General features: G+C 40.0%; 1 protein-coding gene across 5 annotated transcripts in view; it reads right to left on the minus strand.

Moving 5' to 3' along the window:
* DIP2C (disco interacting protein 2 homolog C) overlaps positions 1-18,856 on the minus strand; it is a 321,779-nt gene that overhangs the window by 12,657 nt on the left and 290,266 nt on the right. For all 5 annotated transcript variants that reach the window (XM_051612589.1, XM_051612588.1, XM_051612586.1 and 2 more), the window contains 2 exons: positions 18,026-18,087; positions 360-417 (listed from right to left, as the gene is read on the minus strand). In XM_051612589.1, coding sequence (XP_051468549.1) covers positions 360-417; positions 18,026-18,087 — 120 coding nt within the window. The remainder of the gene's footprint in view (positions 1-359; positions 418-18,025; positions 18,088-18,856) is intronic.

The following is an 18,856-nucleotide window of genomic DNA, read 5'->3' on the forward strand; positions in this document are numbered from 1 at the left end:
AGGTGACCAGTAGCCTATGAGTACAGCGTTGGTAATCTCAGCCCAGTTCTCAGTGGAGGTGGGTCTACATCTATAAAACAGCCTTCACTAGTGGCACATTTGTTGGCTGTTTCAAGAGTGAGATGTGGAGGATGAAATACCTTATTTTTGCAACCAGAGGGAGGTACAGCTTCTGAGAGAGCAGTATTGCATCAGTTACCACCATCGTGCTATGACCTCAACAGCAAAGAAAGGTCTGCAGTCTGCACAGCTGATAAAGCCTTCCTCAACACCACATTTGTGTAAAAATGAACAGAAATGGAAACTTACTGAAAATATTTACCATAAAAGATACATTTAAGTCTTTATTCAGTACTTACTTTTCCTGACTCCATGAGAGGCAAACTATGCGGAGATCCTCTTTCGACTAAACGAACTCTGTAAAATACATGTAAAAATAATATGCATACTACACAGTTGTGTTTATTTGCTTTTCATTAACTTTTATTTCTAAAAGGAACAGTTAGCAGTCATACAGATTGATGCTATTTTTGGAACAGATGAAGTTTATATCCTGTAGAACATAATTGGATCCAAGATTTATTCTCAGTCAAGACATGGCTGGGAAAATAATGAAAAAAGATGTGAGCGTTTTCTTAAATATTAAATTCTTCAAGTGTAGTCGGTGCCTTTTATTTGTTTTTGATAGACTTTTGTAAATGGCATTCCATGCACAAATTTCTTCATAGCAAGAGGGGGCTGAAAAATTGATTTACCACCAGAAGATCATAAATGGCAAGGCACAGACACAAAAGCATGCAAGCTGAATGAGCAACCACATTCCACAAGTAGCTAACAGTTAAAGTCATATCGAAATGGCTCATAACCCAGCCTCAGCTTCAAATCTGCACTTGCAATCTTTAAATGATTGTCAGTGGACAGTGGTTGATAAACATTTTAATAACAAAAAAAAAATCATTTAATGAAAAATGTCATTACTGCTGAGGTCAAACCCTTTCTCTGAGTGAGATGCTCTGCTCCTTCCTCTTCCTTTCTTAGATAACCTATTTTCCCACCAAAGGAGCAGAAATGGAGATCTCCTTCAGTGGTATAATGATCTGGAAGGAAATTCCTCATTTAACCTTAGACAAGTACTCAGCAGATTAGACTGAAAGAGACTTTAAAGTCCTAAAGTAGCTGATGATCTCAGTCAGTAGAAGGTGATGACAACACCTTCCATTTGATAACAAAAAAAAATAGTAATTTTTGCATTGTAAGTGATTTCACTTAAAAGCTTTAACAGCCCATGAAAACCTTGAACTTTCCACTCCTGAACATTTTTCGTAATCCACTTAACGAATCTAAATCTGGACTTCTGTCAAAAGAGCTGCTCTTACTCCATTCCTCCCCTCAGCTCTCTTTTGTTTAAAAAAATCCACAAAACAACAACATAGGATGCCAAAAAAACAACAACTCTGGAAAAGGTAAAGATTAAACATCAGAAGAGAGGAAAACATGTCAAGGAGCAGATGGGTGGAGAACTGGATCCTGTTAAATGGATTATAAACTACAGTCTGTTAGGAGCAGGCACAATAGATCTTTTTTTGGACTGTTTTGAGGTCTTTTTAGAGACAGAGCACAGCAGTGCTCAGTTTGGGAAAGGAGGGATGAGACACAGAGAGACCCAGCTAGAGGTCCCTTTGGAGATGAACAAAGCTTCAACAAGTTCAGCCCCTAAACATACAGGAGATGAAAAAAAATAGATTTTTTAAAAAAATACTACTTCTTTGCTCCCAAAGTCTTCAATAAAAACTGGGACTGTTGAGGTCAAGGCAGAAACAGTGAACAGTTTTTTATCTGCAGTTCTAGGAAGTCTCTCAACCTTGATGGACCAGGCAGGGCTAAGCCTTGAGGCATTACATGTCAGTGCAAACAGTACCTCAGACTAACAGCAAGAGGTACAATCCAAATACCCAGCAATTTCAAATTGATTTTCTAAGTCATTTTCAGAGGAAAAGGATGTCAAGTGCCCTCCAAGGGTCACTGCCTGAAGCAGGCACAGGTAGGAACCTGCAGCTTCACCTGCTCTTCTGTGAGGTGCATAACAGTGCTTGTAGGACTGCCATGGAACTCCTTGACACAGCCTGTTCCTCTCATTACCACTTCTGTGTGTTACCTTTAATTTTGTATTGTCCTTGCTTTTCTCTGTATTGCTCTCTTAAACCTCTGCTGTCTTACAGGTGTATGCATGCATCATTTTCTGTTGAGCTTCCCACCAGCTGAAGAGCAGCAGGGTCACCACTGGCTTCACAGCAAAAGCAGTGAAGCAACAGCATCCATCTGTTCAAGGAGGGACCCAGACACAGAACTTTACTATAAATCACAGAATCACAGAATTACCTTGGTTGGAAAAGACCTTCAAGATCATCGAGTACAACAAGTCCTTAATTAAACCACATCCCTAAGTACTATGTCTATATAACTCTTAAATACCTCCAGGGATGGTGACTCCCTGGGCAGCCTGTTCCAATGCCTGATAACCCTTTCAGTGAAGAAATTCTTCCTAACATCCAACCTAAACCTCCTCTGGTGCAACTTGAGGCCATTACCTCCTGTCCTATCACTTGAAACTTCATTGAAAAAACCGATCCCCACCTCTTCACAATCTCCTTTCAGGCAGTTGTAGAGAACAATATGGTCTCCTCTCAGCCTCCTTTTCTCCAGGCTAAACAACCCCAGCTCCCTCAGCTGGTCCTCATAAGACATATGCTCCAAACCTTTCACCAGCTTCATTGCCCTTCTTTGGACATGCAAGATGTATATGAAAAGCTAAGTTAACTCTGTAAAGGAGGTGTCGACATAAGCCAGCCCTGCAAGCTAGATCACTGGTATTTAGGGGTATGTAGCAAAGGCTTTAAAAATAACTCTGTGCATATTGAAAAAAAAAAAAAAAGAAATATTGCAAAATCTAGTTGTTCATAAAGCCTGTATTTCTGCCTTTGATATATGTAACTTTTTCTGTTAAGATACATATTAGTATAGAAATAGAAAATGCCTTTAACTGAACTCTTCCAAACAACTAGTATCTCCAGTCTTTAGATACGTATTTGCAGACAGCTGCTCTTAGAAAAACTAGTGATCCTTTAACAGACAGAGTTGGCTAACTTATTATTTACCAGCATTTATCAAATAGACTTAGTCTTAAAAAAGAGACAACTGAAAGACCCCAGCCATATGAAGTGATAAAAAAGATGGTGTAACAAAGGTCAGGAAATACTTTATTTGAATTTAAGATTGGTTTAGAATCACAGAATGTCTGGGTTTGAAAGGGACCTTTAAAGGTCATCTAGTTCAACCCCCCTGCAATGAGCAGGAGCATCTCCAATTAGAACAAATAGCTCAGAGCCCCATCAAACCTGACCTTGAATGTCTCCAGGGATGCGGCCTCCACCACCTCTCCAGGCAACCCGTTCCAGTGATCCACCACTCTCATATTAAAGAACTTCTTCCTAATGTCCAACTTAAATCTACCCTTCTCTGCCCCTTGTCCTATTGTTACATGCCCCTGTGAACAGGTCTTCCCCAGGCTTCTTATAGGCCCCTTTCAGGTACTGGAAGGTTGCTATAAGGTCCCCCTAGAGTCTTGTCTTCTTCAGGCTGAACAGCCCCAGCTCTCTCAGCCTGTCTTCATAAGAGAGGTGCTCCAGCCCTCTGATCATTTTCATTCCCCTCTTATGGACTCGCTCCAACAGGTCCACATCCTGCTTGTGTTGGGGGCTCCAGAGCTGGACACAGTACTCCAGGTGAGGTCTCACCAGAGCAGAGTAGAGGGGCAAAAACACCTCTCTCGATCTGCTGGCCACACTTCTTTTGATGCAGCCCAGGATGCAGCTGGCCTTCTGGGCTGCAATTGCACACTGGTGGCTCATGTCCAGCATTTCATCCACTAGTAGCCCCAAGTCTTTTTCCACAGGGCTGCTCTCTTCCATGTCTTCCCCCAGCTTGTATTCGTATCTCTGGTTGCCCTGGTCCAGGTGCAGGACCCTGCACTTGCCTTGCTGAACCTCATGAGGTTCACCTGGGCCCCCTTCTTCAGCTTGTCCAGGTCCCTCTGGATGGCATCACATCCCTCTGACATATCGACCGCACCACCCAGCTTGGTGTCATCAGCAAACTTGCTGAGGGTGCTCTCAATGCCACCGTCAATATTGTTAAGACATTAAGCAACACTGGTCCCAGGACGGACCTCTGAGGGACATCACTTGTCACTATGTTCCATCTGGCCATTGAGACATTGACCACCACTCTCTGGATGCAATCATCCAGCCAATTCCTTATCCACTGAACAGCCCACCCATCAAACCTGTATCTCTTCAGCTTAGGGAGAAGGATGTTGTGGGGGACCATGTCAAAAGCCTTGCAGAAGTCCAGATAAATGGCATCCATAGGTCTTCCCTTGTCCATCTGTGCCTCATACCTTGTTCTTATTATCACTACCATATTCTTCTGGTTCCCTCCTTCACCTGTTGCCTTTAACCTTGTCTGATTATTTAGCACATAATGATCCACTCAGTTTCTAGTTCTGTTAAACCTTTCCCACTCTGTGCCTTCTGCCTCACATCACTGCAGACTCATCACAAGAGCACTGAATATGGAAACAACAGTTCCTGGAGGTTTTCTGCAAGGGCCTGGTTAGTGCTTAGAAACTTGGTCTCCCTTTTATGAAGTTTCTATGAAGTGCACAATCCATTTGAGAATATGCTGTTAAACCTCTAACAATGCTGAAATAATAAGACATTTTACCACAGAGATTTCAAACAATAGAAGTAAAACATTAGATTCTGAAGTTACTGAGCCCTATGTGCACACTTAATTTTAAGTGTGTAATAGTCTTATTAACTCTACTGGGACTAGGACTGTGAATAAATTATGGACATTAGGCAGTAATTTTAAATATGAATTTTACTCTGCCTCAGCATAAAATAATACAATTGTTCCCACTCTTCCTCAAGAGATTTCCATTTTTCCACTGAGAAACACAGACGGCAGACATGACTGGAAACTTGTTATATTTTCCTTGTCAGCATCACTATCAAGCCTGGTCTGGCAAGCAAGGTGGAAAGGCAGAGCACAGGGCCCATCAGACCCTTGAAAACCAACATCTCTGAAATACCCAGGTGATGCTCCTTACAGCCTTCTTAGGATAGTGTTAGTAAACCTTTGCCAGATTCAGAAATAATCATAGAATGGTTTGGGTTGGAAGGGACCTTTAAAGGTCTTCCAGTCCAATCCTGCTGCAATGAGCAGGGACACAGTCAACTAGATCAGGTTGCTCAGAGCCCCATCCAGCCTGACCTTGAATGTTTCCAGGAATGGGGCATCCATCACCTCCCTGGGCAACCTGTTAATCGTATCGTAATCCCAGAAAGGGCAAGTTCTGTTTCTCTGCAGCACTCCAGCTGTTCTTTGTTGGTGAAAACAATTCCTTACAAAGTGAGTACAGAGCCTTCCTGCTACTTTCTGTTGCCTTCAAGTCATGCTGGGAAGTGCACAGAAGAACATGGCAGCAGACCCAGCCTGGGCAAAAGCCTGAAAATCAAGTGGATGGGAAAAAAATGCTGTCCTTGGGCATGAAAGCTGAGAGAGAACCATGAGTGACCCAATGTAGGATAGATACCGAGTTTCTCTCCCACCAAAATGTCTCACTGGAGGGAAGAGGCAGAAGATGCTTAAGAACCACTGCACTGTTACAAAGCTATAATCAATGATGATGCACAAGGAATTAATAGGATTTACACAGTATAGTATATGACAATATAATTTTTAGAATTTCCTTCACTTGTTCCTAAGGATTAGTATTTTTTCTTATAAAAAAAATAAATCTCTAACTAAAGCTGTCCAGTTGAGAAAGCTGCCTACTTTTCATAGTTTGGCTACTGAGATTTAATAGGGAATGTAGTTACAACACCAGCATGTGCTAAGCTTCTTCTCTTGTTGCAGTTTAAAACACTGGACAGATTTCACCTCCTTTAAATCAAACACTTACTACTTCAGTAGGACTGAAATCTAACTTCAGAATGAAACCTGGCAAGCTGTAATTAACTGGCACTGTAATCACTGTGCAGCAAAGGGGATATCAAAATACAGTAACAGTGTCTTTCTGCACATCTATCTTACATGAAACTGCACATTTTATTTATGTTCCTTTTTAGATTTGAAATCTCTCCAAAATATATTCCACAGCTTGCTCGTATTTCATACCAACCAGAGAGTTTGTCAGCAGAGCTATTAACTGTTGCTTGGGGAATCTGCAGGGGCTGGAGCATGCAGAAGGGTACTAGCCAACATCACAATGCCAAAACTGGGCAAACTTTCAAAGCTGGCTGTGCTGTTGCTCTGAGAAAGATTTTGGATTCTGTGATTCTAATAGAGATAGAAAGAAGCTATTAGGTCATCCAAGTCTCTCTCCCTGCCAAAAAAAAGTGTGTTCCCTACAGTGCACTTTCTAGTGCTTTGTCTGTGTCTGATGTAGCATTTCAAAGGAAGAGGCTTCTTCCACTTCGCTTCAGAGTGTTTTTCCCAGCTGAATGTATTTCATAGTCAGGAACCTCTTCACTGCGATGCTTGGCACGAACTGCTCTTAGATTCCTCTTGTTTCTAACTAGCTCTCCATGTCCAATTCAAAAGAGATTCTCCCACTGTTTATTTTCTTTTAAAACCTAACTCAGCACAAAGAGTTTGCCTTTTACTCTAACACTTGGCCAAACTCCATATCTTGAGCTTTTTTTCCTCCCTGTATAGCCATTCCCACAAGCTGAGCCATGGTAACTGCCCTCCTCCTCCTGCTGCTGTTAGCCAGGCTTGGTCATTGAAGCACTACATCTTCCATCATCTCAAGCTCTTGTTTTCCTGTCTATCCTACCAACCCTTAATTATTATTCTTCCTCCTAACTTGAGCAGCCTGTTCTCACACGATGCCATTTTGCAGTCACGTCAGCTTGGAAGTCCAGCTTTTTGATTTGTTAAGTATTTTCAATCTGTTACTTTGTACACTAATTAATTTCAGAAGCTGATTAGCATGTTGCCACTCTTTAGAACCGTCAGCAAAAAAATGTAGAGGAAATCAGATAGATGTGATCCTGCATCCTAACATATATTGGAAGCACATTGTATATATAGAAAATACCAATATATTTCTCCTAAGTCCCTTCCTTGTCCATAGCCTTTCTGAGGTCAATGGTCTCTTGTTTGATTCCTTAAGTTTTCCTGCTGATTGCCACCTTACACTAGAAGTGGAGCTTGTGGGGGAGAAGTGGGTATTTTCCTATCCTGCAAGTTCTGGAAATTTCTATGTATTACACTGGAATGAAAAAATGAAATATGGAAAAAAGCTTTAAACTGAATCTGAAAAAAACTGCTGCTGTCAGAAAAACACGTTATTTATGCTTAGTGTTTCAGGTTTTTTTGTTTTGTTTTGAAATTTAAGTTAATTATCTCTCCAAACTGAAAATAATTAACCACCATCATCAGCAAAAATTCAAAAATTAGAGTGTTTTGAGAACTTGGAGAATTCTACCTTTTCTCTTAATTTGAAAAAGATCTGTCAAAACATACTCTTCTGTTTTCAATAAAATTGTCTTTTCTGGTGAAAAAAGACAACCACCCAATTAATTAGAAATTTTAATCACAATCTAATTGTAAGGCATTTAATGCCAGAGAGCACATGTGGTTTTGTGTTGCTATATCCACAGCACAGTGATTTCCCAGCTCTGACTCAAATGGCCAGGAAATATGGCCATCATGAAGACCTTTCAGATATGTATCACTGTCTAATGTTGGCATGATGCCTAAGGAAGACTGATGGTGGGAAACGCTGATGCAGCCTGTGCTGATTTTCTGTAGTTAAAGACAAGACAGGCACTGCAGTCAGCAGTGAGATGCTGGACTGGGGTCAGGGGTCTTTGGCACTCAAGACTTTCTGTGCATCTTCTCTTTACTAAAATAATAAAATATTTCTACAAAAACTATTCCAGAATTTACAAGTCAATGAGCTCATTCTATCAAAAATAGGAATATGGACCAACAAACATAAGCTCTGCCTTCCAAAATCATATACCAGTTCAAATAGCCAGGTCAGGAAAGCAGGACAATGGCACAGCTGAACACTTGGGCTGAAGAGAGAAACTAGATCATGAAGAAGAGATTCCCTGCATCATCCTGGTTTCCTCAGAGCAGTTTTCCTCCTATCTCATGACAAATTCAAGATAATGGATAAAAACCACTGAGGCTGAAAAAGGGAGTTTCTGGATTGAGGCAAAACTTTGCCAACAAAATGAAAAACCATTAAGTCTTCTATATGTCTGGGACATATTTTAATTCTATAATCAACAAGTTCAGTTAAAGAATTAGCGCTAAATCACTTCCTTTAATGTAAAGACTTTTCTTCACTATAAACCTAAATTACACTTCATGTCCCAAATTCCCTGAGCTAAAAAGTATACAGCTTCCAATTCTTCAGATTACTGAATAAAGAAGTGGAAGAGGTTACATGGGGATTTAAGACAGTTTAGAAAGTTGCAAAGGGATCAGACTGAGGCCTGAACTCTGGGCTAGAAAGGGAATATTCAAAGCTTCAGAGATTAAAAAAGTAATAGTGATTTATCATATAAGACCATGGGTATATGCAAAAAAACCACAGTAACAGAACCACAGAATTACTGAGGCTAGAAAAGACCTCTAAGATCAAACCCAGCCTATGACCTAATATCTCCACACAAGCTAGACCATGGCACTAAGTGCCACATCCAGTCTTTCCTTAAGCAGCTGCAGAGATGGTGATTCCACCACCCCCCTGGGCAGTCCATTCCAATGTCCAATCACCCTTTCCGTGAGGAAGTGCTTCTTAATATCCAACCTAAACCTCCCCTGGAGCAGCTTCAGGCCATGCCCTCTTGTCTTGTCACTAGCTACCTGAAAAAAGAGCCCAGCCCCCACCTGACTACAACCTCCCTTCAGATAGTTGAAGAGAGTGATAAGGTCCCCCCTGAGTGTCCTCTTCTCCAGGCTAAACAACCCCAGCTCCCTCAGCCTCTCCTCATGAGACTTTCTCTCTAGTCCCTTCACACAGAACAACAGAATTATTGAGGCCAGAAAATACCTCCAAGCCATGTTTACATCTGGTTTCAACCTTAAACTACTTTAAAATGTTCAGCTTTCATTATATGGGAAATACATTAAATACATTAAATTTGTTTATATTAACTTTGCAAACACAACATACAACTATTTCAAGTGAATGCAGTGGACTGGGACTCTGGAGAATTGGGTGTCTCTCCTAACCCTTCCTCACCTTACTGTGCCCCACAAAGGCTCGCAAGAGAAGAGGGAAAAGGGAAGATGGAAACCACTGAGGAATCTCCAGCTCTTACAGAACACCACAGTCTGTGGGCTAGGCCTGGAGAAGCTTTAAAGAAAGAAGTATGGCTTGTAGGGGAAACAAAAAGGAAGAATTTGCAATAAATCTTCTTCAGAAATGTGAGTGGCCAGCTTGTTTTATCAATTCTAAGCTTCTGTAAGGAGTGTGATTGAAAGAGAAGGACCTGTAACATCAAAGCAGCTCAGTATACTCTGCAATAGGGAATCCCTTGTTTTATTTTTTTTAACAGCATCTGGCATTCTTCAGGTATGAAAGTGTTGGTGTATTTTAATAAGCTGGAATATCAGGTTAGACATCAGGAAGAAATTCTTCACCATGAGGGCAGCAAGGCACTGGAACAGGTTGCCTAGGGAGGTTGTGGAAGCCCCCTCCCTGGAGGTGTTCAAGGCCAGGTTGGATGAGGCTTGTGCAGCCTAGTCTAGTGTGACATGTCCCTGCTCATAGCAGGGGTGTTGGAACCTGGTGATCTTTAAGGTCCCTTCCAACCTTAACCATTCTATGATTCTATGATTATTGGGAAATTCAAAACTGGTTTGTAAAAACAAAAATTGTACCATTTTCCATCTAGTTCTTTTACTCATGTTTGAAGAATCACATGCAAATCAAATCACAATCACAATTAAATGCAAACAATTACACAAATGTACACCTGCAGTACACCTACTTTCCTGGAAAACCACAGCTTTTTCTTTTCCCTTTGTCTTACTTGGTACACATGATGGCATTCTCTTTCCCCTAAGCCCTCCAGGGAAATATAACTGGAATTTCTTTATTTGTAGTTAAAGTATGCAAAATCACATCCCCTTTCAAAAAAACACATTTAAAGCCAAGTCTTACTGCCTTGTTCCACTAAAATCATAATCTTATCCCTTGAGGATGACTTTATCAAAGAAGAAACAGATCTATTTCAAAGGGGGAAATTCTTCAAGAGCTAGTAATCTTTCCTTAGAAAGCACAGAAATTGCTTTGCAGGGCTCCCATCTCCCTAGTTTAGTCTCACAGCTCAGACTGTCTGGGACAAGAGGGTGATTTCCCATCGGAATGTTACTGGATGTTTGTCCCTTTCTTTGGCTCTGCAACAGAAGATGCTTTATACCTGTAAACATCAAGCATCCTCTAAAGCTATTATAGTAGGTACATTTACAAATCTGATTATAACTCTAGATCCCCATATGTAAACAGTACAGCCCCTTAGAAAATGCTCTGAATAGTTTGCACCTCTTCAGTTTTCCTGGTCATCAGCTTTATTCCTAATAGTCAGCTTTATTCCTAAACACTGACTACCCAGTGCAGAGAGGTTGAACAAGTCTTCTGGTTTGCCCCCTGATGCAGGCAGGAATGGCAAGAAAGAACCTTCCTTCCATGCTACACAGACCTAGATTTCTCCTCTAAGATAGAATGGGAAGTGTTGATATGATGCTTATCATCCTGAATTAATTTTTCTTTCTGAGACCTTTGTTTCTTGTAGATCAGAAAAAGTGCCAATAGGGTTTTTGAGACAGTAGTGTTTGCATGGCAGAAACAAAACACAGTGCTGCTAAAAGGCTAAGGCTTGTATCTTCTCTGGAGCAAAAATATGAGAACAAGGAGTTTTGCCAGTACCATGATTTAAACTCGCTAATGAGACTCTGCAAGTAACGGGCAAAATGCCGAGGGCGTATGTTTCTACATAGACTCCACAAAATCAAACTGCACTGTAACTTACCATAATTAAACTTTAGGTTTTATTTTTAAGAACTCAACTCCTCCTCCTCTTAACTGAGTTACCTCTTCTGCTGACTTCACAGGGCTGAAAGGCTTTTCATATTTTCCATGAAAAACCTGCTTCTGTGATAAAAGGAAAAACCCCAAATAGCTAAAGCAACAGACAATCTGAAAAATAAAAAAGCATGGGCAATGTGAAATTTGGAATTAAAGCCACCCATATGGGAAGGTCCTCCAAGCCTGGGATGACTGGTATGGCACAACTGGAGGTGGTACCTGGCACAAATCAATACGCAAGACCCTACTGCACATAAACCACTGGTGGTTTTCTGAGGCCAACGACTTAGCCTTGGTCATCTCTATCATCTCAGCAGGTATAGAGCACTTCCAAACCTGAAAAAACTCTACACACTTTACCCTCTCAAGATAAAAGATGGTTGTACGTCAAAGGGAACAATAATAGTTTTAATTACCTCTTTGGACCCCACACAGAGTAAATAATTGAGAACTGGGATTTTCTGCAACCTGTGACAGGGCTCTGTAGGCTGTAACCCATCACAAGAGCTGGAAAAAGCAGTGCTCCTCAGCACATCAGGGAGTGCTCTTCAAAGTTTCTCTCGTGCTACTGTTGGCAAGTGGCTTTCAAGTATGATTAATCAATTAAAGTTTCACAAAAGGTAACAATTTTACTGTCACTTGCCATTAGCATGTCTCCTGCTGACATATCCCTCCCCCCAGCCTCTTTTCCCTACTACGTGGCCATAAAATAGTTATCCTCCATGCAGCGACTGTGCTAGAGAGCACTGCTGTGGCTACAGCTTAGATAATAATTTAGCTAAGTAGTTCTTTTGTCTGGTAAGCCTATAATAAGAGTATTTTTCAAGGTAGATGGAGTAGTAAGTGTTTGACAATTAGGAAAAAAGCTCCTGTGGCTTTGTTGCTTGGTATTACCAAAACAACGTATACACAACATGGAAGTTTCAGTACATGTGGAGGAGAAGGATAAACAATTGACAGACAGAATAAAAGGCTATTTTTCTTTTCCTGCATGAAGTCTGAAATGCTGGAAGATAATAAAATGAAGCCAAAGCCTCAACTGATTTCTTTTGACAGAGCCTGCATTTGAGACTGGGCATTTCAGACTGAGCATATAAACATTCTATAAAAATAAGTCATAAGTAACTTATCTTTGAAATGCTACAAGTGTTTTCCTCTTTTCTTGAGGAATGAGATACAGAATTTCCATCTTCCAAAACCACCTTTGTCAATGAGACAATGCCTGAGCAAGTCTGATGGGAGGTCAGAGCTCTCTGAACACCCCCAAAGTCCAAAAAAGAAAAATAAAATTTAAGGCAACATGCAAATTACTTCCTAAGAAATCAAGTTTCCTAAAGACAATTATATACAAAGGCCACTTACTTTTTAAGACAGACACTAATTTGCATCACTCCAAGATGTCAGTGACCACATAAGAAGTGAAGACACCTATTTGTGCTGCTTCACAAACTGCTTTTTCAATAAATACAAAGGGTAATCAGAGTAAAATAATTGTTCTAAAGATGGACTGGGAGTATTTCAGTGAGAGAGTCTGGATAGCACAAGGACTAAAAAATTAGTAACTTGAACCCAAAACCATCTTGGTGCTTCTAGTCTATTTGGCAATATTCTTCATCTGAACTTGGCTCCCTCTCTGATGCCAGCTGCCTCAGCATGTCTGTGCCCAAAAAATATCCAAGCAGCTCACCATCACATGTAGCTCAAAAAGAAATCTAGTAAAAAACCCATAAAAAGGTTTAATAAATTAAATTTTCAATTTCTCTAACCCTAATGAAAAAAATACACTTAACTAGACAAAATTTAATAGATAATCATTTAACACACCTATTATTTCACCAAAGGTAATATTGGAATTTAAAGACATGATGAGAAGGGTATGAGGTGTAAGGATGCCTGCACAGATGACTCTAGAGATGATATCAGATCGAGAACAGTGTTCACTAACAATAGTTGAAAGCCTTCATTCCTGCCCAATTTGGTACAAAATGTGTATGTAGTTCAATAATCAGCTTAAATACAATTTGTAGGCAAATTAAGGGCAAATTCTCTATTACAAATGCATGCAAAATGATATAAAAATCTTCATCAATACATATGTGACTTCATTAGTTGCTCTCACACCTAGAAGTCTAAGCCTTCACTCTTATCAGAGCTCATAAGCTGTCATGACCTGCTCCTGAACAAGCAGACTGGTGACATTTTTACCTGCTTTTGGAGGTAGACATAGACTGCACTGAATTTGTTTCCTTTTACTTCTTTTTTTCTTTTTAAAATAAATTCCAATATCAAAGTAGATCTTTCCTTGCCCACTTAGGGCAGGACAATGATTTTCGTAATTTTTTTTTCTTTATGGATGAGGTTTTGCTGTAGAAGAGAACATCAGGATGCAAGGGGATGTTTACCTTCCCAGGATGTGCTGGAGATTCCAACTTCAGGAGAACATCAATGATCTCCCACAGCCATCACCAGATGGATTTTTCAGCTCACTAATTAAAACTACTGAAAAAAGCCTCCATACAACATTTTAAATGTGACTCAGAAATGCAGAAAAAAAAATTCTTATGTTTAAAATTTGAGAAAAAATTCAAAGCAGTCAAAACATTTCAACATTTTTCATTGTATTTTATTTCTTATTCATACCAGCTTCGTTTCAAATTTAAGGTAATTTCAAAATTTAAACTAGCAGGTTGAAACAGGAACATTTTGAGAACAGTTTTGAATTAATCTTAAAAAACACATATATATTTTAGAATATTTGCAAATATACTGAAACATTTGAAAATCCAGCCTGGTGTCCTGAAGAAGACTTTAAAAATACCTTTGTTCTGTCTACGTGAAAGGAAGATTTATTTTGAAATACATGAGGTCTTCTCTCAGTTTGATGGAATTGGCTTCTTTTGCCAATAAATAATTTTTCTACCAAGAACTAACCTGCTGTTCAGGATGAGGTGGTTGTGAAATTTTTATCCTAATATCAGAGACGTGCTTTTTCTTGGACTTTTAAAATTTTATAAACACATGTACATATTGTTTGAGAACATCCTGGATAAAAGGAAGGCTTGGGCTTTAGGTTTATATCTTTACTGCTACAAAAGCATGTAAGAGTTATAAAAGCCAACATCTTTCAAATATATGGTGCTTTGGTATGGTGAGAAAAGGGGTCTCTCTCTTTCTTTTTTTATCTTCCAGGTACTTCTCAGCTTTTACTATACTTAGGTATCTTGTGCTTAATCACCTGAACAGCTTCCTGAGGAGAACATGAGTGATCTAAAATGATGATGGAGCGATCAGAAAACCAGCCGTTCAGACAGAGGGACAAGAATATGAATATATTTATTCTATTTCTTGTTCCTTTTCGGAGGGCAGGGGATAAAGTTGTTTTCCCAGAGGCAGAGAAGTGCAGCCAATGCTGCAACAGGGCGTCCATGCCTGAACTTCTGGTGCATCTGCCCTCCCTGCAGACGCCCGTGGGCGCACGGACAGGACCAGAGCTGCACAGGGATCCAGCCCACGGGGCCAGCCGGGCCTCACACACGCCTGTTTTTTGTCTTTTGGATCTGAGGTAACCACTCTAAACTGCACTGCACCGCAAGCATGCCAGCCTCTTGGTGCTAACTCAGGAGTCTTCTCCTGTTTTCTTACCAAGCAGCCCGGCTGGGACTTGCCTGTCTTTGCTCTCTCTTTCTTGGCCATCCTGAGGACACAAGGATTTTAGAAAATCAATGAGATGCTGAGTACAACACTACTGATGCATTGTCACCAAGAGCCAGCCTGAGCTGTATACTCTTTATTAGAATGCTACTCAGTGTCTAACGCTGTTTGAGACTGCAAAGGGTGCATGGGACAACTCACCAGTGCTAGCAAATACAACATGAGCTCTATGGAGATGCTGCTGGAGTAGATATAGCATCTAAAGCTGCTCTAGATGCTCACAGCTAGGCAATCAAGCCTTTTCCCAGTATCATAACCAATGTCAGCCACTGACCAAGTGATTGCACCCCTTGGCACAAGGTGTCTGAACCACCAAGTGAGCCCAGTCCCTGCCATTTCCCTCAGCTGACAACTATGGCTAGAGTTGCAGAGTCCCAATGGCTAAACCAGTGGGCTGATGGCTCAAAACAACACAAAGGCACTCACAGAAAGTGTCTGAGAGCCCCCAACCTGACACAAGAAGCAAACCACCCAAATCCAGTGACAGCTGGGAGGAAATAACGAGTTTGGTTGACCAACTATACCCAAATTGTGCATGGCACAGGCATTTGGATCTCCTATCAAACAATATTTTCATAAGCTGTGAAGTGTGTAAACACAAAATTACTGGATGAGCTTGAAATAGTTGTATTCAAACTGATCATTAATGTTCATAGATGTGAATAGGATTTGAATAATGTCAAAGAGATGAACTAGAGCTGCTTTTTGCAGAAACTAGAAAGTGTTACCATGCCAAAAAGGAAAATGAAGATGTTAAATCTTTCTCAAATTCTGGAAAACTTCTTCTAAAACATAAAATATGAAAAAAACCTCCCATATTAAATGTACTGTATCAATTTTTCATATTGTTGGGGGACTGGCTGAGACTGCAAAGACTCAGTGGGTTGTGACTCACAGCTACGTACAGCAATCTTTCAGTTACTGTTAAGCAATAGTGACATCCAGCTCCACTAAAATGGTTAGAAACAGCAAGTGTGAAGTGACTATGTCAAATAAAGTTGTTTTCTCCTCTAATTTATGACCCATGAATCTCACTCTGAATTCCACAGGACTGAGTAAATGAGGCATAGCTTTAATCCATCAAATTAACATCTACATTACCACAATCTGAGAAGCTAACTCTAAAGATTATCTTTCAGGTTCTACAGAACTAGTTACTGAATATAAATTAATACACTGTGAAGTGTGATCTTGATAATTATGACTACTTCTCAATGACATGCTAAGGCAAGGAAATAGGAGACCCATATGAACAATAAATCCTATCTCCTCTATATAAAAATATACACATTAATTTTTATTGTTTATTATTTTTATTAACTGTGAATGTTGTATCTTCTTTTTGTATATATTTGTTTCTATATACTTCCCTTCAAACTAATATTCTATAAATTTATCTTCAAAGAAAAAAATAATTCAAATTTATTAATTAATCTACATAATCTATGGCTACAACTTTATTTTAAATTATTCATTAGCTCTTTCTCCTGCACTTGAGTGTTGCTTACATATATCTAACCCTATCTATAGTGTTCAACTTAACTTCAACCACTTCAGAGCTCTGAGATGAGAGCAAGGACAATGATTAAATAAGTTTCACCTTATGGTATCTATTGAAAAATAAACACTCGATTTCCAATTTAGTCATGTAAGCTCCCTTCCTCATCCATACAGAAAGAAAGGTACTTTATAGGTCAATTCATCCCATGTTGGAGCATGCCTGAGCTGTGTTACGCTGGTGGTGTGCGTGCCTCTCCAGTGATTGCAGGAGCCTAAGAGACCACTTCATGCTGGATGAGAACTGTCCTGGCCACAGTGCTTGCTCTGCTCTTATTAAAGAAATGCTCCACTTCTCATTTTTTTTTTAAAACCTAAATCATTCAACTTCTCTAGCAAATCTCCTTTCAAAAGTGCAATACAGCAAATGCAAGCTCACGTAACGGTGACACCTTTTCATAAAAAAAGGCATTTGTTTTACGTGGGTTGAGTTTGAGCAGGGACTGTGTCACAGCTGCTGGTCCAGGAAGACCAAGTTTTCTATGGCTGGGTTATGCAGAGAGTAGTATCCCAAAGGGTGGATCAAGTATGAACATTATTGTAGTTAACGTTGTGTGCAAAACGAATAAAGATATGGTGAGAGAGTCAAGTATCTTAAGTATCTTGCAATTCCTTTCTTCCTCCATGTCCTACAAGAAAGTATCTGTATGTATACCTGCCTTCACTATCCAGAGGACAATTTGGGCCTGCAGTGCCCTGAGGTCTGCACCCTGCAAGCTGAGATGATCACTTTGATATAGCCAAGGTTGGGTTCCCCTAAGGGGAACAAATTCTCTGGTAAGCTTTTAAAAAAGATGAAAGGGGAAAAAAAAAAAAAGGAAAAAAACCCCTCCTATTTGAACAATGATTTTTTAAGGTTCCAGGGCTGGGTCCACTGTCAATTAAAATTTTTGTTAAAAATTTGTAAAGAGACTACCTGCTAGCCTTTTAATCAAAGTACTGGAAAACTGAAATGCATGCGCATGGGTATTTGCTAAGATTACACAGAAATTTGTAAGTTGCGCTCCAACTAGAAGTTTTCAAATACCTCCTTAATACCACTAATGGTAAATTTTAGTTCTCATTTTTTGTATAAGTATTTAACATCACAGACAGAACTAGAAAATGCCCAGCTACAGAATGTGGTTGCTCACAATAGCTAAAGTCAATAATCCATTCCATCATAGTCCCTGCAGCATGAAGAACTGCAGCAAAACTCCCGTATGGTCTCCCCACTGACTAGCAGTTGCCAAGACCAGAAGAAACACCTCCATGGACCTAAGGGGCCCAGTGGGACTCCATTTCTTAGGGACTGGCTAGGCTGCACCCCTGAACACAAGTGTCATGAAACCCTGAATGCAATAAAAGCCGGGAATCCTGTTAGTCATTGGAGAGCTGATGTCAGATGCTTCAGTTTTAACCATGGTAAAACTAATAAATCAACTAATAAAAATATCTATGTCTGCTTGCTGGTGGTACGAGTTAGCACAAATTATTTATGAGGATTACAAAGGTGTTCAGGGACCGTAATGTGTGCTGAAGTAGCTTTTTTTGCTAGAAACTCTGTTAATTGTATGTATTAGAGAAAAAGGTGGTTCTGACCTGTCGTGCCTCAGTGCCCTCATATCAACATACACTGTGGTGGGATCTGGTCCAGATGTTCCCTGTAAACAACAACATCAGCTAATCAGAACCTGAAGGCTAGGAAGAAAAAAGAGTTTCACCCTCCAAATAACCAAACGTTAGTTTCACTGCTAATTAGGCTAATCAAATGACAAGTTATATTTAAGCTATTAATCAATTGCTCAGCTTCACAGAATCAGAAAGAGTACTGGGAAACATACCTACCGCCAGGTACTTCTATCTTGGGGACTGGAAAAACAACAAGTGGCCATACTACTTGACCAAACACACATCAACAAAGGTTTGATTTGCTACAAAAGGCCAAGTAATCAGCACGTGGATACACACAAAAAAAGTTTAACACGTTTTGCCATATAAAGGAACGTGGAAATTGCTGAGGAGACAGTTCAATGGCAGAAGCACATGGTCAGGAATGTGAAGCATGGTTTACTGAAAGTCTTCCATACATGCAACAGAGAATATACTTGAAGCTAAAGATCGTAAAGGTAGCACGCATGACATGAACCAACGTGGACTGAAGGTCTTAAGAAACTTCTGTTTCTTTTCAGTTTTCCGCTGCGGCATTTAAATACTTGCTTTATGCCACAATATTTAGTTACTTGAAAAGCACTAGACTAATTTTAGTTTCGTACTGAGATGATAGTCCTTTAGCCCTTCCACCCACAGCTTTCCTGCAGTTTTGTAACCTGCTATGATTTTCCCTTATCCAAAACTTCAAACTCATCACCACTGAGTATCATGTGAATGGTCAATGCTCTAGCCTAGGGCTCATCTCTCTGCTGCACACCC

The sequence above is a fragment of the Apus apus genome, chromosome 2 (assembly GCF_020740795.1).
Source record: "Apus apus isolate bApuApu2 chromosome 2, bApuApu2.pri.cur, whole genome shotgun sequence".
NCBI classification, from domain to species: Eukaryota; Metazoa; Chordata; class Aves; order Apodiformes; family Apodidae; genus Apus; species Apus apus.